Raw genomic sequence first — 26296 nt, 5'->3', positions numbered from 1 at the left:
TGTGTGTGTATGACAATGATTAGGAAGTTAAACGCTTAAACAATAACAACAACAACAAAAAGTAATATTTTTTTTCTGTAAGATTTGTGATCGTTAATTGCAAGTACTTTGGTAATTTAGCTTTATTTACTTTAATTTTCAACCAAAATAACCCCTCTAAAAATCATTTTGCATTCATTTACTAACAGCACTTGTATTATTTACAAATGATGAATTTTAATTAACCAGAGAAACAAATGACTACAGTAAAACAGTTTAATTTTGTTCGTCGCAAAAGTCTGAACCTATTGTAGTTGTTAAATTATAGTGGTTGGCTATTAGCTTGCCATTTTGTAGCGGCCCCTTTAAGAACCTCCTGGGTGTGTAAAAATGTTTTTGTTTTTTTTCAGTCGTGGGCTTGATTGGTAGCGTTCCATTTTGCTTCGAGGCAGGCTTGTACTATTAATTTGCCTTAAGATACAAATGACACACCACCAAGATTCCACTTTCCGTTTGAGTGTAAGATTATATGTTGAAAGGACTGTAAAAGAGTTTTGCTATAACGTATGATAGACAATATTGCCAAACTTGACTCATGAAAATGCAACATATTTCGGAATGGGACGTGTCCGAAATGAAATTAGCCGCTCTTGTGAACACGACATCACAACACGGGAAAAGTGGCTAGGGGACAAAAATTCGCGTAATTAACCCCCGGGAAAAGGCTGACAATCACGGAAAGGCGAGGAGGGAATCCACACCGTCCGTCTGTTTTCCTCCACTTCGGCTTCGTAAGTGACCAGCGGCCATTGCAGGCTCCCACGGCCAACATGGTTGCTCGAGCTCCGCTGCAATGAGCGGCGCGCAGTAAGTAGTAGGCGAGCTGAGAGCTGCGTGGAAACCAAACTCACCGACTGTCCCCATCATCGGTTTTATTGCTCGAGAGACCACAAACAAGATGGGGCATCCTCCTTTGGAGTTTAGCGACTGCTACTCGGACAGTCCTGACTTTAGGGAGACGCTCAAGTGCTACGAACTAGAGCTGGACAGAACTAGCAAATTCCTTAAAGAGTTGATAAAAGATGGCAACAATGTGATTAACGCAATCAAAGGTAAGCACCTTATACTCTATTTTTAATTTTGCACATTTCATGCAGTTGTAAGATGCGTTGTTATGGTGGGGAAGACATTTTGGAGGTGCTCCAGTGCTCCCTAATGACAGCAACAAAACACCTACTGGCAGAGGTGGGAGTACATTTATGACTTGCACATTTGTGGATTCCTCAAATCTCAAGTCTTAACGTTCAAGATTCAAGAAAGTTACAGCAAAACAAACAAACAAGCAAGTCAAGTCGACTCCTCACTAGTCAAATTGAATCATACAGTCTTACTCAGTCACAACCTGTGGTGGTGGTCAAAGTATAGTACACAAAACCTTTCTGCCGAGTTGACCTATTTTAACAAGCATGAATATCCCCCCATTAAATTGTATGAATTAATTTTATTCTAAGGAGTCTCGTCTTTGTTTTGAATTTTTTCTCTGGGCTGCACTGCTTTTAATAATTTACGTTGATTAGATTGCTTTCTTCTTTGCCCAATCAGATTTCAGCCTCTCTGTTGCTGCCATGCATATTTAATCTACTCATGGCCTTCACAATCAGTAGAGGCCCATTGTAACTCTATGATTAACGGGACTGTTTCTCTAACTAATAACATTTAAAATACATCCTCACAGGGCCAGATCTGATTGTTTGTTCAGAGCAAACGGTTGACTAGCAGAACACGTCTATAGTGATCCACACACATTTATACACTTATTAATATGCATGGCTGGGGATTACGATGCATTTTATTTGCATCTTCTACAATGTTTTTGTCACAATTGTTAGATAAATATTGATATTGAATTGACTTCCTGATTTTATCAAAACATAATAGTTGAATCCAAATTCGTCTTGGAGCTCCCCCCTCGATGCTTCATGAGGTGCTATCTGCATCATAGTATAGTGTGGAGAAAATTACCCGATTTGTACTCATCGTGACTGTGCAGAAAAAATACTTTTCTTTAGAAATGAATAAATAAAACAAATGCTGTTCTATATTGAAAATGCAGATTTTCACATTTAAATAGGCGCAAATTGTCAAGTCCTTGTAGTTCAAGTTGATTTTCACGAATACCAAGAAAATTCTAGTGGCCTCTTTCATAAGTTTTAGTCAAATTCCAAGTCCTAAAATTGTCGACTAAGTCCGAGTCCTTCCACTGTTGATATCCAGTATACACAGATGTTGCTTTCCCACTCTGCGAGAGCGGATCAAATCCAGTTTACCGTGAAGACCACATCCGCAAACTTACAGTACATGGCTGCATTTGGGTTAACGTGGCACCCCCTCCTGGGGACACACTATTTGTTTTGTTTTACTTGCCAAGCTCCCATTTTGTAGCCCTGGCAAACAAATGGCGGCATTGTTGTTAGTGTTGGCAGTTGGCACACTTCTGGGCATAAACTGAATGTCTTTTTGTTGAATGCACCAATGTTAATGTTTATCTTAGTGCTCACAACTGTCCTTGAGCTGCAACTGATGCATTTTCTTCACTGAAAAAGAATTAAAAAAAAAGATGAAGAAGAAGAAATTAGACACACACAGGGAATACAAATAAGAGTACAGGAGATTCAAGGGATGATTTCGAGTATGCTACTGTATCCCAAGGCCAAAACTGTCTTGCAGGATTTATTTAACAGACCTAAGTTTGTGTAGATAATGAAAGCCAGACGTCGGGGGGATAATACTGACCATGTACTGGCTCCTGCTGTCTTTCCTACCAAGACAAAAAGGCAACATAGAACTCAATGGGAACTCCCCCCCCACCCCCCCCCCCCCCAATTGGATCCAAACAAAATGTATAAAAAATATTATGCAATGATTGAACAAACGTTGATTATCATCTACTGTAATGAGAATTTGTGGAGCAGTTTGTCTGACTGAGATTCAAGACTGTCTTGCACTAAACATTTGATCGCAATGTACCCAAACAACATGTCACTCAACTCCTCCAACAAGTTTGTAAATGTTGGTCTCAAAGTTGAATTACAGAATGTTTTGTACTGCTGTCAGCCATGCTTGGCAGCAGAAAGAAGATCCAAATATATACATATATATATTTTTTAAAGTAGCAACGTGAATGTAAATATATGTGCCCTGCCCTACAATTGGTTGGCAAACAGTCCAGGGTGTACCTATTACATTAAATTAAAATTATATTACACATATGATCCTAATGAAGACAAATGCTATAAAAAATGATGGATATTCTTTTAAAGGCTTTATGTATGTTTTCATAGGTTATTCTCTGGCTGTGCAGAAGCTTTCCCAGACTCTCAGTGTGTTCCAGTTCGACTTCATTGGTGACTCCTTGACTGACGATGAGATTAACATTGGTACGTTAGTCAATATCACCGTAAGGTGCCTTTAAGATCGCCCCATTGATATTCACTGTAGAATGGTTGAGTACCGATACCAGGTATTGGAATGCTTATTTCAAGGTATGAGTACTTGTGTATTGGTTGCCCTCCTGCGGAAGTCAACCTTAAACATTTCTTGACGATAATATGTTATATGTGACCTCACTAGTCTAAACATGACATTCTGATTAATATTACATTTGTGGAATATGAGTTAAGCAGCAAAATCCAGCCGTTTTTTTATCCATCTCAGGAGGCGGCCATTTTGTCACTTGCTGTCGACTAAAGATAACATCAATGTTGCCTAGGGCTCAGGCAACAACCAATCAGAGCTCACCTGTTTTCTGAAGCTGCGCTGTAATTGGTTGTTACGTGAGACCTTAGCAATATTGATGTCATCTTCAGTCGACAGCAAGTGACAAAATGGCCGCCCCCTGAGATGGATAAAAATGGCTGGATTTTGCTGCTTGAGTCATATTCCACTAAAGCAGTATTAACCACCATGTTTAGACTAGTAGGGCTGCATAGAACATATTATTGTCCCAAAAATTGGAGGAAAAGTTTATGTAACAAAATATGTTATTCTTGTAGAACAGCAGTGCATCATAGTGATAGCTGTGCCTAATGTTTTTGACTCCCATGGAGCAAACAAACCACTATAAACTAACCACTTTATTTAGAATGTTACATAATTTAGGTTGTGTTTTTAATGTGTCTTTTTTTGAGCGCGTTTCCTAAGTCGTGTGCGGGCCTTTCATCCCCAGCTCAATCGTTCCAGGAGTTTGCGGGACTCTTGCAGGAAGCGGAGCATGACAGGATGATGCTGGTGGGTTATCATCTTCCTCCACGCGCACGCTGCATCCTATTGGAGCTTTGTTAGTTATCAGGACAAACACATTATCATGCATTTGAATTGTTTTTATTGCATGTTTCCCCTTTTTTTTTTTTTTATAGGTCTGATAAACTCCTTGGCTACTGAATGTTTTCCTTTGCACTTGTCATGCTATGGTATTTTTATGATAAGCTACAACTACACGCCGATCCTGTTAGACTAGCTTGTCTGTGACAAACAGTAATTTTAAACTTGCCGGTGCTAAGCCGTACTTAAAAAACAAAAAACAAACGTGCGCACAACACAATTGTTTGGAAATCGTATTTCCAAAGCGTTACTAAGCAACACTGTGTTTCATTTTAGGATTGCAGTCATACGTGTTCCCTGTTTTCACTGTCCAGGTTCAGAATGCGTCAGATCTGCTCATCAAGCCCCTGGAGAAGTTCAGAAAGGAGCAAATAGGTTTAACAAAAGTAAGCATTGTGTTGTCTTCTGCTGCGTCACATTGGGCTTGAAGTCGAATGCTTACACAGCATGCGTACAATCCATCCTCATGACAAACAGGATGCCACGAGCGACTTCCTCACTTATTTATTATGAGGAAGTGTGCGGCAACAACATGAAAAAAAAAAAATACTCACATAGATTTCCCTACTTAACCTTTATTGTGAAAAGAGTAAAACTTTGTTTTAATGTGCTCTTTTAAAGTGGATATCAGCCCATCTAATAAGCATTCTTTTCAAATTCACTCAGGCTTTTTGGTAATTTAACACCCCTTTTTATATGACTTGCACAAATTATTACCCAAATGGGACCTGCTAGGCAATTTGCTTTGATTTATATCCTTGTCACCTATGCTTTCATTAGTATTGGTGATCCCCCCCCCCTCCTTCTACTGATTCCCTCTGTACACTTTTATCAGGTGTAATGAGGCATATGTCACAGTTTAAAGGCATTTACCTACGTTAGATCATCTCAGCAGGATATTATTATGATTAATCACATCTGGTGACAGAAATAGTCACTGGGTCCACATAGTTTTGGGCTTAGAAACCCATTCATTTTGAATACATGGTATGTCATCAAGTATCGTATTGGAAATGATCAGCTAGAGGGTATTTATAGCTGAAGACAAAATGTTTTGGACACATTTTCTACATAGAAGTAATCAACTCTGAGGCAGTTTGGTGTCACAGACCTTTGCACATGCGAAATAAATCAACCTCAGATTGACACGAAGCAGCTAGAATCATAAATATCTTAGTAAACAAAAAATGCTAGTGTTAATATTCTAAATCTAAAATGTGCAAAAATGTTACTTGTTAATGCAAATGACCAACATCAATAATAATATAAAAAAATGAAGAACAATCATCTGATGTGTAATACTTCTGTGTTCTGCAGGAAAAGAGGAAAAAATTTGAGAAGGAGGGTGAAAAATACTACTCGCAGCTGGACAAGCACCTGAATCTTTCCGCAAAGAAGAAGGAGAGTCAACTTCAAGAAGTTTGTGACCTTGTGGGAGTGAGAGCGACCTTTTTTTCGTGTGGCTTCATTTGTCTTTTCCCACCACACAGGCCGATGACATCTTGTGCAAAGAGCAAGTCAACTTCTACGAGTCGTCCGTGGAGTATGTGTACCAGATCCATCAGGTCCAAGACAGGAAGAAGTTTGACGTGGTGGAGCCTGTAAGTCGTCACACACACACACACACACACACACACACACACACACACACACACTTGGAATGATGTACACACATGATTGACAATACCTCTTAATCAATTATTTAATTATTAGACGTTGCTTCCTCTAAATTTATTTCGTATTCTTACCGTGACACTTTGGCCAACTGCTTCTTACTGAGATGAACTAGACCAGAATCTAGCTGAAGAATGGAAGCTATAAGAGCTACAAAAAGAAGATTGCTTCATATTTACTTTATAAAGTGTAAAAAAAAAAATATGTGGGTGAATTACAGAGCAATGACAAACATCCTTCAGTGACAAATGTTATATTGTGGGTTTTGTTTGCGCAGGTCCTGGCGTTTCTCCACAGTGTTTTGACCCTCAACAACCTAACGGTGGAGATGACGCAGGACTTCATGCCCTACAAGCAGGAGCTGCAGCTCAGCCTGCAGAATGTAAGTCTTGTCTTGAAACGAAACATATCTTATTGCACCGTTGGCAAACAGATCGGATAGGCATTGTCAATTGTAACCTGACATTACTAAAAGATATTTACTGCGACTGGCTGGCGATTAAATCAGGGTGTATGTACCCAGCCCCTCACCCAAAGTCAGCCGGGATATACAGTAAAAACTGTTGAGTAAAAAAATAACCCAGTTCGGGTCAAAAATAAACCAATACACTATTTGGGTCATTTTGACCCAACTTTCTGGGTTGTTGATTGGTCGCGGGTCAATAAAGGATGACAGTAAAGGGGCATAATGCGGCAAGCTGCATGACCGCCAATCTGAGTAAACCACCACAAGACCAATTACTCTAAACAATTGTGTAAAAAAAATATTTAAAAAACCCTTTAATTTGGGTCAAAATGGACCAATCCACTACTTGGGTCATTTTGGCCCAACTTTCTGGGTTGTTGATTGGTTGCGAGTCAATAAACGATGACAGTAAAGGGGCATAATGTTGCAAGCTGCATGACAGTCAAACTGAATAAACCACTACCCTACCAATTACTCTAAATTGCGTGAAAATCAACCCAATTTGGGTCAAAAATGGACCAATCCACTATTTGGGTCATTTTGACCCAACTTTCTGGGTTGCTGATTGGTCGCCAGTCAATGAAGGGTGATTGTAAAGGGGCATAATGTGGCAAGCATGACAGTCAAACGGAATAAGCTACTCTACCAATTATTCTAAATTGCGTAAAAATTAACTCAATTTGGGTAAAAAATGGACTGATCCACTACTTGGGTCAACTTGACCCAACTTTCTGGGTTGATGTGTAAAACAAAACACCCCACTACTGCACTTCCAAACACGCAAGTATTCAAGTTGTAGTTTGTTACATTATTTATTAATTATTTCATTCTTCATTACATTAATGTATTTATTTTGTTTGAGTTTTTTTCTTCTTCCCCAAACCCATACTCTGCCCCTCTCTTATGGAAGCATAGTTTGGGGTAGTTCTCCCCTTATTTATGTTTTTCTTTTTAATCTAAGAAAATCGGGGCACTGTTTGCTGACCTGGCAGGCTTCTCATTCTGTCCTCCCATGTTGGTCTTTTTTTTTTTTTTTTTTTAAACAGGTTGCAACTGTTAAGTGAAATTCGTTGCTCTATACTTGTGACAGACAATGACAACATTTTATACCAATTCACTTCCATTTTTGGGGGGGTCAAATTGCTCAAAATAATAATTGATCGTTAAAATTTTTTTAGCCCGATTTTGGTTACTTTTGACCCAACTTTTTTTTTTTTTTTTGCGTTTTGGTTCCAGCTCACATGTGACCCTACTGGGGTTAAAGGTTATAAAAAAGGCAGTTTACTACTTGTTCATTGAATGCAGTGATATCAGGGATACATGGCTAACTTAAAAATAGATCTGATAGAGCCACTAAACACAAATTGAAGACTTAAAATGCAAATTCAGCCTTAATCCGAAGCCCACCAAGCGTTGTGCGGTTGTGCCCGCAGACGAGGAACCACTACGAGAGCACTCGAGAGGAGATGGAGGACCTCATGAAGCGAATGAAACACTCCTCGCAGATCTGCAAAAGGCCCAGTTGGCTGCCTATGGCGGGCTATCTGTATTGTCAGGAGAAGTGTAAGTGGAGCAGGCGTGAGATACTTGTACAAGCTTGTTTTAAATTACCTCTCTTGCACGTTGGGTTTGAGGTGCGCCTTGTTTTGTTTCCATCCCAACAGGGGCCCTGGGTGTGACGTGGGTCAAATACTACTGCAAGTATCACACAGAGGGAAGATTGCTGGTCATGGTTCCTTGTGAACAGAAACCCACCACTAAGCAGGTGTCACAAAAAGGCATCCTTACTATATATTTGAAATAAAAAAAAATAAAAAACTGTAATGTGTAATATTCTAACTATTATTCCCTTCAGGGACCCACGCAGCTGACCCTGAAGTCTTGCGTCCGCCGGAAGACGGATTCTATAGACAAGCGCTTTTGTTTTGACGTGGAAGTTAATGAGAGGTTAGTGAAGCAAATTTGAGACGAACCTGGCGGGGTAAACGGGTGACGGGTGAAGTGAACAGGTTGCTTTCCAAGGACGGCGAGCGAGGGCGAAATAGACCGTAGCCCGAACATTCCCGAAGCGTCGCAAACAGATGGGAGACCAACGCGACAAGCTCATATTTATTGATGACAAAATGCATTCTAAACACATGGAGACGCCTGCTTGTCGTGCGGGCGTTTTTCAATGTTTAAATGACTGCTGAATGACGCATGGAGGGCTTTGTGAGTGTTCTGTAATGTTGAGCAACTAATTAGAGTCCTGTTAACAACATGATGAGGTCTCAGCTTGTCTGATAGACTGCAGGTGGCAGTACTGTCTTTTGCAGTGAAACTCACTCTGGCGGCTCCCACTCTAAAGCAGCTTCTTGTATCTTTTCATTCAGTATCTGGCCAGAAAAAGAACAGAATGACATTTTATTTAATTTGAATACATTTTTGTTATATTGTGTAACAGTTAAATTACATTGAAATAAATATGTTTTTTATTATATTAATTAATTAATGGTTATATTATGTTATATATAATGTATAATATTAATATTAAAATAAATTAAATTATAATATGTCACTGTTGAACATATATTTAGATCAACAGTTGTGTGATTAGTGAAATTGGCCAAACAAAGACAGTTGCTTGAGTTGATTTATTGATAAAGCTACACGCGTCATTTTTAAGTGTTGTTTTGTTGCTACTGTAGCAGAAAATATGAGACGGACCCGTTTTGATTTGATTTGCATCACTCTGTGCTCTTTTTCCACTATTACAATAATGGTTAAATCAACGTTGCATTCACGTCATATTTAAAATATTGACATGATCCAGGTCCAAGTGCTAAACGTTATCATAGTCGATCAATGATTTCTCTAACTGAATCATTTCATTGCAACCTTCCCCTCTTTAATGGCATTTGTGACTGTTTCCATAGAAACACGCCCGTCACGTTCCAGGCTCTTTCGGAGGAAGACAGGAAGTTGTGGATGGAAGCCATGGACGGAAAAGAGCCTGTGAGTTGACGTTTCTCTCATCTCCGATTATTCCTCCAAGAGATATTTGGTAGAACTGGACTCCAGAGTAAATAAAATAGGAGGTGAAGCGGGCAGACAAGTGAGTCTCCTGCCGACAATGTCTTCTTCCAGTCTGTGTGGAAGCTCTTTTTTTATATACAGTATAAATACAGTGATACCTTGACTTATATATTTATACAATAGTGCAAACAATTAAACACAGAAATACAAAATGAGAACAATTACAAAGAGCTGCTGTAGGCCACAATTTACGTTCAGCTTAACGGACGCCAGCTTACGAGGGCACATATTCATATTTTTTTGTGTGTGGGGGCATTTTTTGACCGTGTTGTTTCGCTTTAAATTAGTTTAGCAGAAAAAAATTAAAAGGAACCCTGACTGTAATGTAATAATGTTACGACGTAAATAACAATGGCGGCGTACGTCCAAATAAAGTTTCTATAAAATGTATTAAACTGGAAATGATTTTTGAAAAAATTATCTCATAGTTATCTTAGTAACAACCAAATAAATAATATAGAGCAGACTTGTCATTACATGCCTTTTAATAGTTCAACTGAAAATAGTTCAGGATTTTTTTCTGCTTTAAATTATTTTGTAGCTACATATGCAGTACATCAAATAAATAAAGGAATATTTTTTTAATAAAGTTTATTTTATAAAATGTATTTAAAGCCAAGCCTTTAAAAAAAAATAAAATTTAGCTTTACTTCTAGACAACAAAATAAAGTTTGCTGGTATACACAAGAATTTAAGAAACAAAAAATATTTATTCCAGAAAAAAGAAAAACAATTTCTCATTTTTATTGTTTAATAATACCCTCAAAGTTAGAAAGTTGCTTCTCAAATGAAGCCATTGATTTGCAAAAGTACTGTAAAATTGTAAAAAGTGTAAAAATTGATTTGATAAGGGAGTAACTTGGCACATGTTAAACCCTCCCCAAATTCTATCATTGCTAAAGCAGTCGTCACGTCAATTATGTATTTTAGAATTTACAGCAAATTGTATGTGTCACAAAATTGCTTCAATCAACTCTGGGATGGAAAAATTAAGTGACTTTTCGTGGTACTTCTTCATTTGTGGGGTAATCATGGCTTCTTAGTTAGCTTCTTAGTTAACTAATTAGTTCAGTAAGGTGATCAGGCAAAAATAACAATTTGCAAGCCAGAATAAAGCGTGTGGTATACTTTCAAATTTAATTGTGTGTCAGAATGACACCTGTTTTCTCTTAAAAGTCCTAAAACATAGACCAAGTCACACAATGGGACTTTTTATATCTCTTAAGTGGAAACAAATCGAGTGTTTGATTCCTGTATTTGATGTGACAAATGTAAAAACTCACAATAGTGGTGGGATCCTCCGAGCTGTAGACAAGTAAACAGATATTGTCACGAGATGGGCAGAAGAAAAAAAGACACGTTTTTGGGTGCCCTTTTCCTGTGCAACTTCCCTAAATATTCACTCCAATCGTGAGTTTTACAGTTAGAATTGCAGCAGTACAAAAAAGTTAAATAAGTTTGCATAGTTGTCATAGAATGACCTTTGTGGAACGTTAATTGACAATTCTATCTCAGTTGCTTCGTTTGCGTGTTACTTTTGACGAGTTTTCATTCTAATATTGTGTTGTCCTGCAGTTTTACAGTGCCTGAGTGCAATGCTTACCTTTTATTCATTTATTTTGATTACAAAAATATAATGAATCCATAAATGATTATTATTGTTACTACCTCAATTAAGATGTCGAATCATGCTGAATAGAACATATATTTTTTTAATGGTTGAGTATATTATACTTGATTAATTTCTGGTATTTCTGAGAAATACAGCGAGCCTGCTCTCAAATTTTGTCACTTAAAAAAGTCAATTCTGGTCAAATATTCAAGTCAAATCTTTTAAATTATCACAAAAAGAGAGATGAAGGGCAGACGAAAACGTTTTTGAAAATACCTGCATATCCAAAAAGTGACCGTAAAATGTCCAAAAAGGGAGAGGAAAAGTGGAAAATTACCATAAAATGTCGATGAAATTGCCACAAATGTCAGAGAATTAAAAAAAATTAGAAAAAGGAAAAAGGTAAGCCTAAAATGTCAAAAAACTAGAGAAGAAAATCCCCCAAATGACCATAAAATGCCCATAAAATTGTCAAAAATGTCAGAAAATTTATAGCAAAAAAGGCAGAAAAAATGTTTTAAAAAGGAATAGTAGTATATCCATAAAATTGCAAAAAAAATCAGAAATTTGACGGAAAAGCATAAAATGTATGAAAAAAAACAGAAGATGAAAAATGAATGTATTGGATGCTTCATATTTTTTGTTATGTTGCAGCTCTATTGAGCTCTTGGGCCCTCAGTACAGATTTTTTTTGTGATTTATTTGGCCTAACCTGTCTCTTTTGACAGGAAAGGTTGCTGGTCTAATACATTTGTTAAGTTTGTGTTGTGTTTTTTTATTACTGTGAGTCATGGCCAGGATGCTCTTGTAGTAAGAGATTCTTAATTTCCATGTTAATTAGTAAACTTAACTGAAGTAGCACAGCACATCAGAATGGTGAAACCTTATTGATAATCATCAGCAGTGAGAATCAGTCATTTTCTTTGCCAAAGTGGCGAATGACATCTGACTAATAATGGAGTTGTTTTTCAGCTCACAACACGGTGTAATCAAGCGTCACTTTAGCCGCCGCCCATGTCAACCATAAAAAAAAAAATATATATCGATCATCATTATTCTTCTTATTCATGTATTGACAATGTGTAAACAAGTAGCTCTAACAAAAAAAAAGCTTTCCATTGTTTCATAATTTCACAGTTTTGCTCTCATCTTTTAATTATTCTGTCATTTTTCCCATTCCAGATATATCACTCCCCAATTCACAAGCAAGCAGAAAGTAAGTGGGCTATTATTATTACGCTGAGTGGGCAGTGGTAAAGAATTTTCAGAGTTGACTAACCTGCGCATTTGATTTGACAGTGGAACTCAATGAAATTGGATTCAAGTTTGTGCGGAAGTGCATCAACTTTGTGGAAGAAAAAGGTGAGGAGTATTGCGATTGTGGATCATGGATTGATGGACAATGTCAAATTATGTTTTTTTTTTTTTATACCCTGTCTTCGCAAGCCTGTTGTTGTGTTAGTAGAGAGACTCATATTTGTGTCATTCTTAATAACAACACCATCACTGTGATGATTTCAGTTAGGAGTGATGAATGTATGCAAAGCAATGAATGATCACCGCAGAGCTCCTACTGCTGATCACAGCCAGGGGGCGTACATGTGCAGCGTCTTCACTGCCGCGATGCATTGGCTAGCCACCTGTGGGCAATAAATACAGTCATCGGTTCATCTAACATGCGTGTTTTGTAAGACTTGTAATTTGATGATACAGCACTATGTATTTGGTATGCTGTTTGTATGTAATTTTAATTTGCTTTGTTTTATTTTATTTTATGGGGACTACAGATGGAAACTCGCATTATGCTAAATCTGGTGCGGCCATCTTTTTGAATGTTACTGCACACTGTCCTTTTAATAAACTAAACTCGGAGGCCAAAGTACTCCGTGAATATGTGCAGAACGCAAAACAGAAAGGCCCGAAGTGAGATTCAAACCCTTGAACATCACTCAGAACTGTGAGGCAGATGTGCAAACCGCTAAGTCACCGAGCTGCTGTTATTGTGTTCACTTAAGTAAATAATTTATATGCATTTGAAAGCAGATCAATAAGTCACATATGTTTTCAGATTAATCATTTTATAGGAATTTAGCATGCCCCTTTGTTTGAGACCAGACTAAGTAAATAAAATGACACATTCCTAAATGAGGAAGACCATCTGTCTGTCTATCTAAGCACTCCGTGGAGAAGCATGTGGTACATTTCCATTTCTCTTTTTGTCAGACCAAACTTTTTCTCACCCCTCATTTTGCAGGAGTCACACAAGAGGGTGTTTACCGAACAGTTGGCAGCAACATCCAAGTGCAGAAACTTCTAATTGCCTTCTTTGGTAAGAAATGAGCAAGTGAACCTGATCGGACGCCCATTCACACTTGCGCACCTCGCGCGTCCGACTGCTCGAGACAAACGGTTCCGCAGATTCTGTCATGAGTGGAGTTTTAGCCACCGGCTCACGGTGCACAAGTTCTGCGGGGCACTGCTTCGACAAATTGCACTTTGCGAAGTAATGGAGAAGCAGATGTGATGCATGTGTGGCAGTGCTATTTCATCTGCTCATGTGCATTTTTTGGGGGGGCCAAGCATCTGGTGTTTAGTGCCTAAGTGGTTGGCATTCTCTCAGGGAAAAAAAAAAAGTCGATGTTGAGCGTCGATTAATCAGATTATTGAATTGATTCATAACACGTATGTAAGAATAAAATGCGGGGGGGGGGGAAGGAGATGCTTGCTATTTAAAAAGGTGAACAAAAACCTTTTTATTATTGGGGAGGCAATAACTGAAGGTTTGAATTCTCCTGCGGACACACAAAAAAAACACTCTTAATATGATGACTATATGGAAACCCTGACATGGTTTCACAGTCATAACGGCATTCTGAGGGTAACCATAAACACGATGAGGCCAGCGATAAAATGAGTTTGACCCTCTTGATTTAGTCTTCAATTAACCGAAGCAGCAATGTTTTTGGAATGTGCACTCTAAAAACAGTTGGGTCAAAAGTAACCCAATTATGGATCAAAAATTGACCAATCCACTTAATATGTCAATTTGACCCAACTTTCTGGCTTGTTTTTTTTTTACAAAATGACCCAAATTTTTGACCCAAGTAAAGGATCTGACTAATATGTATGAGTTGTTTTACACTAAAAGACCCATGTCTTGACTCAAAGTTGGGTCTTTTAGTGTAAAACAACTCATAAATATTAGTCAGGTTCTTTACTTGGGTCCCCAAAAAATAAAGGTAATTTTGTATAAAACAAGCCAGAAAGTTGGGTCAAATTGACCCCAAGTAGAGGATCAGTCCATTTTTTACCCATAGTTGGAATATTTTTGACACAACTATTTTTAGAGTGTGGAAGGAAACTAGAGTACATTTTTGAGTTACATTAGAACAGAGCTCATTAACCAAGGACCCCTTGTACAAAGTTTCATTCCAGTCTTCAAACTTAATCCAACTCTTGTCATTGGATAGTGCAGGTGTACCTAATGTTGTTTATTTTATGTATGTCAATAATTTCTGGACTATAAGCCCCCCGCTACTTTTTTTTTTTGGTTGCATTCGACCCTGCGGCGAATACAAAGGTGCGGCTTATCCATCAGATCACAAGGGGGCGCAATTTTAAAAATAACAACATCTGAAATTAAACAGTCAAATTAGTTGAGTAGATTTTACACATTAAATGTCTTTATAATTCACAAGAATGAAAGACTATGCCCAAATTTGGGATAGTAGAGGATGAATTTATGGGGGCACTTATCGCCCGTAATAAACAGACAAAATCTACAAGCGATAATCACAGTTGTTCACACTTACACTTTTCTTACTTTGACAAAATATCTGTCCATGACACTAGGTAGTGTTATATCTAGTGTAGCACATCATTAGCTTTTGTAACACTTCATCTGCTGCTTTGTACTGCTTTGCAGGTCCTATAAACTCAGGGGATGTGGACCTGCATTGTGGCGACTGGGACATTAAAACTATCACCAGTGCAATGAAGTTCTATTTAAGGTGTGTGAGTACGTACATGTAGCTATGTAACTATACCAAAAAAAAAAGAATATATATATATTTATTTATTTATTTTTTTATTTATTATTTTGACCTAATGTGTACTTGTGCGGTTCTGGATCTATGCATGTGCTTCCCTGACTGTTTTTAACTGTGGTAGTAAACCACCGAGTGCTGCGCTTTGCCGTGCAGTTAATGTCAACGCATTGCGCTCTAGTGTTTTACGAGTGCTTTTATTTGTTCGCAGAAGTCTGTCTGAGCCGCTGATGACCTACGATCTACACCGAGACCTTGTGTTAGCTGCAAGTAAGGCACATTTTGGGACCAGCCTAGTTCTTAAGACCAAGGGAATTGGGTTTATGATCGTAACTACTCTTACGCAATATGAATAGAAGTTAATTTATCAAACACTTTTTCGCTTTGCCCCCCTTGTTCTCCCCTTGAAACGTCATCTTTCCAAGACATTTTGGAGAATTCTCTGCTTCCAATTTGTTAACACTTGAGAGAATGCTGTTTCAATCCCGCAGTTCGCGAAGCAAGCGCCATCAAGGCAGATTTGGATGAGTTTTGTGTTGAGGAACTCAACTTTTAGAGCAAAGAGTGGAAGCTGTTTTAGCTGCAAAGTGGGGGCAGCTAAATGTTTTCTTCCATTACCACCTGCTATAGCTATATAGTGCCTCATTGTCCCAAATTTCCCATTTTTTTGGTTAATCCACTAAAGTTAAGCGTGAGTTGAATGGAGTGGACTACTAAAAACTAATAACGGCTAATTATTTATTGTCTTAGCCTATGCTAAATGGATGGCAATCACGATTAGCATTAGGACACTAGCGATGACTATTTACAGTAAACAAACACCAACCACCATTTGGTTCACACATACATCATTATAACTATAAGTAGAATTGAGTGAATATCACTGTTATCTTCTGTGTATGAGCATTATTAAACAGCAATAAAATTAGCCTATGCTAAACAGTTAGCAATCGCGGTTAGCATTAGTACGTTAGTATTAGTACGTTAGCATTCAATTCAGTTAGCAAACGTGATTAGTGTTAGCATGCTAGTGCTTACCATTTAAGGTAAACAAACACTAACTACCATTTAGTTCACACATACATCATATCTACATTATGCATGTAATAGTGTCACCGATGATGCTTCAACAAACGACTGGAGCTAACTGGGTTAGCTACAGTGAGCTCAATAACTTCCTGTCCATTGCGTGTGTCCGCAAAAAAGGTTCGAGCTTCGAGGCAGACATTTTCAGTCGACCTATTTATATCCGGCTTGGTTGACTTTTTCTCACAGCCCTAATAAAAAGTAAGAAACAAGCACTCGTGGACTTATTTTTATTTTTTTTGAAGAACTCTTGTCTGACACACTGCACGCTCAGGAAGTGCAGAGTATTATATATGTCAGGCTGATAAAGTAGCATTGGCGTCGTAATATGGGAGCATTTTTACTACTTTCATGCAGATGGCGTGGCTTTGATTCCTGGCCATTACCCCAATAACCAATTGGTCTTCTCCCAAGCCCAAATAAATGGGAGTAAAGGGCATCCAGTGTCAAATGTGAGTGACTTGCTGTCGTGACCACAGATGGGGGGGAGATATACAATACAGCATGTATGGTATGCATTTTGTCGATGAAAATATAAGAAAACCCTTTTGTACCCATTGTGTTATCCACAGTTGGATAGAAATGGAGCACTGGCTGGAAGTTCAGCTGCAGGACAGCTGATTAGTTTAAGAGGGGAAAAGGAAATCTGAGTCAAGTTAGTCAACATCGTAAAACGCAGTTTAATAGCAGAAGTCTTTCATTCTTGCCGGATGTCCCACTGGGAGATCCTCAAGACAAAGGATGGTTTTGGTTTCCTTCAAAAGACTCTTCCTCAGATGAACTCAACCTTGTTTTATTGGTTGTAATGTTATTTCTTTTGCGTTTTATAGACGCCCCACAGTTTTACACAATTCGTTTCAGTAGCAGCTCTATTGGATGCACCATTCAACTTGTTCTGTTTGCTTTAACAAGTCGGCCTAATATTGTATGCATTCTGTAACGCTGACTTCTCTTCCTGGCGTCCATATCTTTTTGTTTTAATTAGAATCAGACAGTCTGGACTTGCGACTGAGCGAGATTCACTCCCTTACCTACAAATTACCTGAGAGAAATCGGGAGATGCTGGAAATGCTTCTTAAACACTTGGTTGTGTGAGTGCCGGCACATTTTGTCCTCCCACATACTAATATGAGAGATGTCACAGTTAATTTTACACTCAGAAAGTGTTATCTTCATCACCAGTGTGTGCAGTCACAGCAAAGACAACCTTATGACTCCTTCAAACATGGCCGTCATCTTTGGACCCACACTGATGAGAGCGAAGGAGGAGACGGTGGCCGCCATGTTGGACATCAAATTCCAAAATATTGTTGTGGAGATTCTCATCGAGGAATACAAAAAGGTACGCATTTTTCAACAGATGCATTTTTATTTTTAGAATAAGATCGATAGCAGTACGAGTAGTCAACTCTTTACCGATACAAACATGGATGCCACTAATACTTTTGACACATAAAATTCCACCCCCCCCAAAAATAATGACAGATAATTTTGAAAGAATTATCTATATATGCCAATGTAGCATTTTCCTTAAAATTGCACTTCTAATTTCTAGTTCCTGATTGTAAAACGGCCAAAAAAATGTTTTTTTTTATTTTTGTGTGTGCAATTCTTGGACTTAAAAAGATCTAGTAGAATTGTCCCGGCAGCACTTTTAGCATATTTTGTGCCATCGCTGTTAGTATAATAGACCGATATGCTTTTTTAATGGCCGATACTAATAGTAGTCAGGAGATAACCGATATTTGAAGCTGATATTCATTTTTAGAAAAAAATGGCAAATTGTGGCAATGGGGAGCAGTTAGCACGCTGGCTAAATGCTTCCCATTGACTACTAGCTCTAGCATTGAGGCAAGGTAGCTTTTTTTTTTTTATATATATATATAAAGTGCATTTAACGATGAAGTCAACCCACATGTGTAAACATAACATTCTGATTAATAGCGCATTTGTGGAACATGAGTTGAGCAGCAAAATCCATCTCAGGGGGCGGCCATTTTGCCACTTGCTGTCGACTGAAAATGACATCACAGTTGCTCAGGGCTCGAGTAGCAACCTATCAGCAAGTGGCAAAATGGCCGCCCCCTGACATGAATACAAACGGGTGGATGTAGCAGATGAACTCACTTTCCACAAACACAATATTAATCAGAATGTTGTATTTAGACTCATGGGGCTTCATAGACCATATTATTGTGAAACAATAATTTTGGCTTGCCCTCCACATGAATGCGCAAGATAAAACGATGTGCTTTACACATTTGAAAGTGTTACTGCAACGTGAAGTTACTCACTGGAAGTTTGACCATGATCACAGATTTTCAGTCATATGCCGGAGGACAGCAACGCCCCGCCCATCCCTCCTCCGCGCATCACCCCGAGAAAGCGGCAGCCCATCACCATCTCCAAGCGGCCGCCTCGTCTTTACCCGCCTCTGAGCCACGAGCACTTCCTCCAGCCGCAGCACACTGAGAGTAATTACCACCCTGCTATCATCATCAGCATCAGCATCATCATCTTCATCATTATCATTATGCCGTCATGTCATTACTTTGTAATGTTTGGACACATTTCTAGAAGAGCTGCAACAAAACACACTTTTGTGGGGGTCATTTTGTTGATGCACCCTCATGGGGCACAAAATGTGTATTTAGTCTGTCTGTTGAATACAGTTATTACTTTCTTTTACATCTTTATTGTAAACAATTTTCCTCAGTGTTTTAGTCCAAATCGTGTAATTTTCCGTCCATTTAAACCTCTTGTTAAGTGGGTGGTTCTGTAAAATCTCGTTCACTTTGGCGGCGATACTTGGCGCACCTGCAAATTGTCCTCCCGATGCGTCTTAGCTGCGCTAAACCACCACCGTAAATAAAGTGGGGAATTTGGAAAGATATCTTATTTAAGCATACGTTGATTGTTTCGAAGGGATGTATTTTCTTTTCCGTTTTGTATACGGAGCCGAAAAAAATAGCCGAAAACTGCCAGGACGAAATATTATTCAAATGAGGGTTCCGTCCAACCCAAGACACAGCTAGGACCGCCCCCTCATTTGAATAACCTTTTCGTCCTGGCAGTATGGACCAAAACTGCCAAAATTAAAAATAAATGAGTGACAAAAAGTGAAAATAAAAACAAATATAAAAAATATCATTCAAAAATTAAAATTAATCAATTTGTTTTTATTTCCATTTAGATTTATTTTTGGGGATTTAATTTTCAAAATATATATTTTTTATATCCATTTTTATTTTCACTTTTAGTCATTTCTTTATCGGCATGTTTCTTGTTAGTACTTGCCGATGCCGATACCACCGGGGCTTCTCCCGATACTGGTATAGGAGCAACACAAATTTTTTGGCACGGGCACGTGTTAATAAAAAGTAATCTAATTCAAAAGAATGGCATTTCAACAGCTATATCAGTGTTTATAAAGTTTAAAATGATCCTCTTATTACAAAAACATGAATGTTGAGTTAAATCTTACTTCCCTTGATGCAACCCTGTCCAAAATTAGAAGAAAAAAAAGGACACCCCTCCCAATCCAAAATCCCCTTCTCCATCCCAAAAAGTCCCATTCAACATGCAGATAAATATTTTCCCTCCAGCATCTCAAGGCTAACCTCTGCATTTTTGCTAAACCCTTTCAGGCGTTCATGAAATGTGGTTGTTTTAGTCAGGATTCTACTCTTAATATATTACCCCAATCATATTTCAGTTCCCAACAAAGAGCCAACTTTCAATTTTGTACATTCCTGCTTTACACCCTTTTATTCCCATAAATTCCCATGGAAATTTTTCAAGATCCTGTAATTTTGCAACCCTCTAATAGCCATTTGAAGTTGAGCATCCCGTAAAGACTTTATGACGATATTTACTGTCATGTGTAACAGATGGCCAGAGTAGCGACTCAGCGGTGGAAGGCGACTTCTCTGCGAGCCCCGTTCCCCTGCAGAGGACCAAATCTTCAATCTGTGCTCCGCTCGTTCCTCGAGAACCTCCTCGCAAGCAAGCGCCGCACTACAGAGCAGCAACCAGCAAGGCGGACTTTGATAGCAACAAAGTAGAAAGGCCGGAGTCGTCTTTACTGGCGAATGGAGAGCCCGGAGTCCCCGTGAGTCGAGTGTCGTCATTCCCGGGCAGGAGACCTCTTCCTAAAGGTACCGTTTGCCAACAAGTCATCTTCGGCAAACACTCAAAAGCTTTACATGGGATTGTTTCTAATGCTTTCCAGGTGATTGTGATGGTCTGAGCAGAGCAGGCAGAATGCCCCCCATTTGCAGACCCCCGGGTAGGCCTCCCGAGCCGCCCTCCAGGCAACCTTCTTTCAAGCTACAGAGTGCAGCCAGCAACGATGGATCCGCCGCGTCCTAGTAAGTCCTTCTGCTAGGGCAGGGGTCAGCAACCTTTGCTGTCAAAAGAGCCATTTTAGGCCGGCCAAAAAAATACTTTTTTTTAAATCTGTCTGGAGCTGCAAAACATTTGAACATTGTGATGAAGAAAACAGTTAGTGTTAGTCAAATGTGTTGAGGGCCCAATAGCTAATTAGAGCTGCACTATAAAAGAAAATTCAATTTGCTTCTATATTTTGTCTTCCAATTTTTTTTTTTCATACTTAATTTGTTCATACTTTTTAGACTTTTCTGTTCTGTAAAATTTCTGACATTTTTGGCAATTTTATGGACATATGATAATTTTCTTCCTCTCTCTCTCTCCCTTTTTTGGACATTTTCTGGCTTTTTTTTCAAACTTTTTTCTGGCTATTTATTGCTATCAGTTTTCTGACATTTTTGGCAATTTTATGGACATATGGTAATTTTCTTCCTTTTTTGACATTTTCTGGCTATTTTTTGCTATCAATTTTCTGACATTTTTGGCAATTTTATGGACATATGGTAATTTTCTTTCTCTCTTCCTTTTTTGGATATTTTATGGCTATTTTTTTTGCCTTTTTTCTGACATTTTTAGCAATTTTATGGACATATTATGGTAATTTTCTTTTGCCTTTTTTTCTATAAATTTTCTGACATTTTTGGCAATTTTTTTCTTTACTACCTATTTTTAAATAAAAATTTCAGATTTTTTTTTTTTTGGGGGGGGGGCAATTCCGAATACATTTTATGGTAATTTTTTGCCTTTCCACTTTTGTTTTTGGTCATTTTTATGTAACTTTAAAACCTTTTTCATTTCCCTTTTTCTGACAACTTAAAAATGTTTAACATTAACATTCATTTTTTATTTAACCATTAATTCATTTAAATATTTTATCTAAAAAAATACATTTAATAAAACCTACTTTATTTATTAAAGAGCCACATGTGGCTCCAGAGCCGCAGGTTGCAGACCCCCGTGCTAGAGCTTGGCAAGCTAGGACATAAAAATAATAATAATGATCGAAATGCATCCTTGCATGCTTACACTAACAACATAGCCGTGCGGTCATTGTTGCCAATGCTGTATTTTGGGACTTTCCCGCCCCCCCCCCAAAAAGTCACTAACACATTTATATCCCATGAGGAGAATCATTTTCACATTGTTTTCCGCGTGACAAAGGAGCCCAGTGGAAGGCAATCAAGAGTAAATGGCGCTCAACTTTGCCAAAGAAATGGTGCCCATTTATATTGATTATTTATCGTCATGTTGTAAACTTTTGACCTGAGGTATGTGTTTCCAAGCCGCAAATATTTTGCAGAGGTCGCCATGCCTCTCATGTACAAGTCAAAAGCGTGAGAGAGCAGACATAAGAAGCAGTTAAACCATTCAGTTTGACGGCTCATTTTATGATGCAAATTTATTTAGGATTGTGCTTTGACAAAAGGGACATTTTTGTTCCCGAGAGAAAATCGATACAAGTTAATGCTGGGGTGGAATTTTTTTTTTTTTCAAATCGTGTTTAGATCTTCCAAGAGGGAAAGGAAAAAGTTGTTCTTGAAAATGCCGGTGTCATTTGCTTCTATATATGAATGAGGGAGGACATTTTTTTTTTAACATTTCATTTTTTTTAAGGCCATAATGTCCAGCCCTACATTCTTCTGTTCTATGATTTTTTTTTTATTATAGTCAGCATAAATCTCGAATCAAGCTGTTAAAAACATCTTAAAAGGAATTTTGTGTGTGCGTGTTGACAGTTACCTTGAAAAAGTCCTTACTTTAATGATTGCTTGCTTTTAAAAAGATTACTTTCTTTAAAAAGTAACTGTTACGTGACAGATTACTTGCTTTAAAAAGTAACAGATTACAAAGTTACTTTTCTTTACCTTGTTTTTGGAACTTGAGAATAACATTTATGGTAGGCAGATTATTTGGACAAAGTGGAAATTTACTGTTCCATTATTCTCCAGAATGAAAACATAACTAAAGGCAAAACAGGCAAATTACTAATCATTTTTAAGATGAGAAAAATAAATCACTTATTCTTAGTCTTAGTCTTTTTTTTTTAAATAAGTCATAAACGCAGTCTGGTCTAAAATAAGGTGCCTGGTGAAAATGATGTCCGGTGGGATACGTTCATTGTTCATGTGTTCGTCTAGGACTGCGTATTTCTGGTTTTATGAGGCCTCACAAAATAAAATCAACTCAAGGCACTTGTTTTTTTGAGAAACAAGATGGCTATTTGTGTGGCGACCATCTGCTTTGACCGATCGGGTTGAGAAGACTTCACGGTCATAGGAGGACAATGCGCAACCAGTCAAAATTAGGGGAGGGAATCATCAACAATGATGGTCGTCATAATTGATTTATTGGGGGGGGGAAAAAACATTTCTTTAAAATTGTGTTTTTGTTCAAAAGTATTCACATGACGAGCGAACAGACATCCCCCAGCATATTAGAAAGTGCACAGCTGCGCACGATGTCTTGAACTTCTCATGCCTAAAAAGGACAAACTCTTCAACTAGCCCCACAATGTACAGACGAGAGTGCCTCGTCGTCTTTGCTCAAAATGACGAGTGAAATGAGTACACTCACGCACGCGCACATGCACATTCACATACTCACCCACATACAAACTTAAAAAAAAAAAGATTAAAAAAGACAGGCCATTTACTTAAATGGAGGACGATATTGGTTGCCTTCATTAGCTAGAGACTATTATGCATGTTCCTTTAAAAAAAAAAAATTATATTGTTACTTTTTTTTCCCCTAGTGTTGCTTCAAAAGCAAAATTTTTCGAGAATGCCTCGAGAAAAGGTAGCAGGTACGTAAAAAATATATATATTTTTTAAATGGCACCAATCAATTGCTGCTTTGGAATGTGCACTTATAGTGCAGTGTAAATGAAGTCAATTGGACGGCGGCGGCGGTCTGCATTGCCTAACGTCTCTTTTTTTCTTATTTAGTACGCCAGCTTCCCAGTCAGCAGCAGCAGGCAATGAGAAAAAAGAGGTAAGATTTGCCAGCGGAATCTTTTGCTGAACGTAGTCCTCACCTCTGGCGCTCCTTCCTACCTTTTTTTTGAATACTTGAACGTGTTGTGGTTGTCTCCTGTCAGAATCCAAGCTGAAGCGAGCGTTTCGGGAAGCGGCAGTTGGCGATGCCAGTTAACGGGCCAACCCCGTGATTGGGGATTTAAAAGTGGCGCGGCAACTGGATGAGTATTTCCGCTTTGTTTGAAAGGCGGGCCGCCAAGTGACTTTTGAATGTGCGTTCAAGGCCGTCGTCGTCTTTTGTTTGAATGTCATTCCAATGTTTGGAGTTCACGTCCCTCTCGCTTTTTGTGTTACGTTGTTGGAACTTACTTCTAATGTGGACACGTTTGAGTTCATCCATTTGTAACCTTTGCTAATCAGAATATTATTTATTAGTTTCAATCAGTCTATCTGTTTAACTCATTCACTGCCATAAATTCATTAAAAAAAAAAAATTGAGGCGACAGGCGATTAAAATTTGTAATTGTAATTAACTCATTCGCTGCCATTGACGGCTATAAACGTCAACAATTCATTTGAAATATTTCTATTAGTTTAACATTTTTTCCCCCACTTTTCTTAACAAGAGTATGAAAACCTAGAAGAAAAAAAGTTTTACATTTAGAACAGATATAAAATTTGTGATTAATCGTGAGTTAACTATTGAAGTCATGCAATTAATTAAAATAAAAAATTTTAATCGCCTGACGCGATTTAAAAAAGATTATTAAAAATCAGGGGCGTCAGCCGGCATACACACTTAAAATTTTGAATCGTAATTGAATCGCATGACTTCACTAGTTAATTCCAGGTTAATCACAAATTTTATATCTGTTCTAAATGTACAGTAAAAAAAAAATTTAAGTTTTCATACTCTTGTTAACAAAAGTGGGAAAAAATGTTAAGCTAATAGAAATAGTTCAAATGCATTTTTGACGTCTATAGCCGTCAATGGCAGTGAATGAGTTAAAAACGTGTTTATTTTACATCCAACAAGAATGGCCAAAGTGTACAATTTTTTTACAATTTTTTTTTTTATGTCATTATGCAGTTAACGATGTAGTTAAAATAAATCAATGGCTGAGTTTTCCACTTCCACTGATTTCTGCTCATACATCGGGCATAGTATTGACACATTTTTGATGTTACAAGTATTTTCTGTTACAAGTATTTTATGTCAGTTTTTGTATTAAAAAAAAAGAAAAGAAAAAAGTTGGCACTTCCAAAATATTTTAAGCCAATTTTGTTACAGTGAAGACTTTGTTACATTTTTATCTGCCAAGTTTTATTCTTTACCCACCACCTGGAAATTGCAGTTGTCGTGTTTCCTTTTGCTTTTGTAAAGAAGATAAATGTGAAAAATGAATAGTTGTTTGGGGGGGGGGGGGGGTCTGCCTGTTGCCTCTGTTGTATTAGTTTTTTTTTTTTGGTATGTCAAATCTTTCTAAATTGTATATATTGAATTTGATTTAAAGTAAAAAAAAAAAAGACTTTCTTTTGCAGGATGGATTTTTTGATATCTTTCAAAACAAGTGCCTAGTGTTAAAATTAGCACCTTTTTTTTTTTTTTTTTACTCGAGAAAACCTGCTAATAAACAGATTGTCCCAACGGTAGTATGACAGCCAGCATTGTTTGTGACAGTAAACAGCTTGACTCTTAACATGTTTGTTCTTCGCAAGTTTTATAAACACAAAGAAACTGTTGTTGACAAAGTGACCTGACGATTAAATATGGATGCAAAAAAAAAGCCTTTTGCTTGGTGTAGCCCCCTCAAAAAAAAATTTTTTTCAAAGGTGTGGAAAAAGTTGGGGGCTTATCTGCCCTGTGGTGTCCCATTCATTTTTATCCCCTCACTAGAACATTGCTCAATAGGTAAAAGAAATAACGGCATTATTCTTAACAAGGGATGCAAAGTCTTGGAATGACACCTTTAATTGTTTCTGTGTCAACAGTAGAAACGTTAAGTCGGCCGTGGACATGTGCATGCGTGTTCAGGCTTCTGTGCAGGCATGAGGGAATACGTCACAACCAAAACAACTTTTGTGCACCATGCTGTCATAAAAGCGGGTTTGGGATTAAGATCTGGGTCAGGTGTGTGTGTGTGTTTTTTTTTTTCCTTTCCCAATCTTCACATTATTGCGTGTATACAAAGCCTTCCAAAAACATAAAGGAAAAGTTCTTAATTATGAAATTGACTGCAGTAAATATTTTTTTTTTCAGTTCATATCACTTCCTTTCCCCACATTTTAATATCGAAAAGGTCAGCGATGATAAAAACCCGTTTGTAATCAGGCATTGTATTTATTTTCACATCCACTCCTCCCACCACATTCCAACCTTCAGTGCCAGGCAAGAGTTTTTGCACAAGCGAGGGAAAGCTCATCAGGATCAAGTTGGCTGAAATTCATGTCTGGAATTCATGTCAATTGACTCGATTCATACTTTTAAGCAGCCAATTGCCACAGTATGAAAGAAGGTGTGTTCTCTAAAAGGCTTTAGACCTCAAATGTTGCCAGGGAGAAAACTTCAAAGGTCTGAAGTGATTCTGGTATGAAGAGACAGAAAAACTTTCCG

The 26296-nt window shown here is 37.9% G+C and overlaps 1 protein-coding gene across 1 annotated transcript; it reads left to right on the top strand.

Moving 5' to 3' along the window:
* The first annotated feature begins 421 nt into the window (after positions 1-421).
* ophn1 (oligophrenin 1) lies at positions 422-25469 on the top strand. The gene is made up of 24 exons (XM_077547620.1): positions 422-1091; positions 3321-3416; positions 4205-4266; positions 4674-4745; positions 5677-5778; positions 5850-5960; positions 6311-6415; positions 7933-8062; positions 8164-8264; positions 8355-8446; positions 9415-9493; positions 12369-12402; positions 12486-12548; positions 13441-13515; positions 15112-15196; positions 15444-15502; positions 17304-17409; positions 17501-17660; positions 18636-18792; positions 20209-20475; positions 20550-20688; positions 23460-23510; positions 23653-23698; positions 23805-25469. Exons 1-24 carry the CDS (start codon positions 938-940, stop codon positions 23814-23816), a joined length of 2358 nt encoding a protein of 785 aa, XP_077403746.1. The 5' UTR covers positions 422-937; the 3' UTR covers positions 23817-25469.
* The last annotated feature ends 827 nt before the right edge of the window (positions 25470-26296 follow it).

Source organism: Vanacampus margaritifer, chromosome 16 (genome assembly GCF_051991255.1).
Source record: "Vanacampus margaritifer isolate UIUO_Vmar chromosome 16, RoL_Vmar_1.0, whole genome shotgun sequence".
Classification (NCBI taxonomy): domain Eukaryota; kingdom Metazoa; phylum Chordata; class Actinopteri; order Syngnathiformes; family Syngnathidae; genus Vanacampus; species Vanacampus margaritifer.
This window is presented reverse-complemented; position numbering and strand designations above follow the sequence as displayed.

Coding starts and splice junctions, on each gene's coding strand:
- ophn1 (XM_077547620.1), top strand. CDS start 938: ATGGGGCATCCTCCTTTGGAGTTTAGCGACTGCTACTCGGACAGTCCT. Junction 8,063..8,163: donor TCTGTATTGTCAGGAGAAGT/GTAAGTGGAGCA, acceptor CCATCCCAACAG/GGGCCCTGGGTGTGACGTGG. Junction 13,516..15,111: donor ACTTCTAATTGCCTTCTTTG/GTAAGAAATGAG, acceptor ACTGCTTTGCAG/GTCCTATAAACTCAGGGGAT.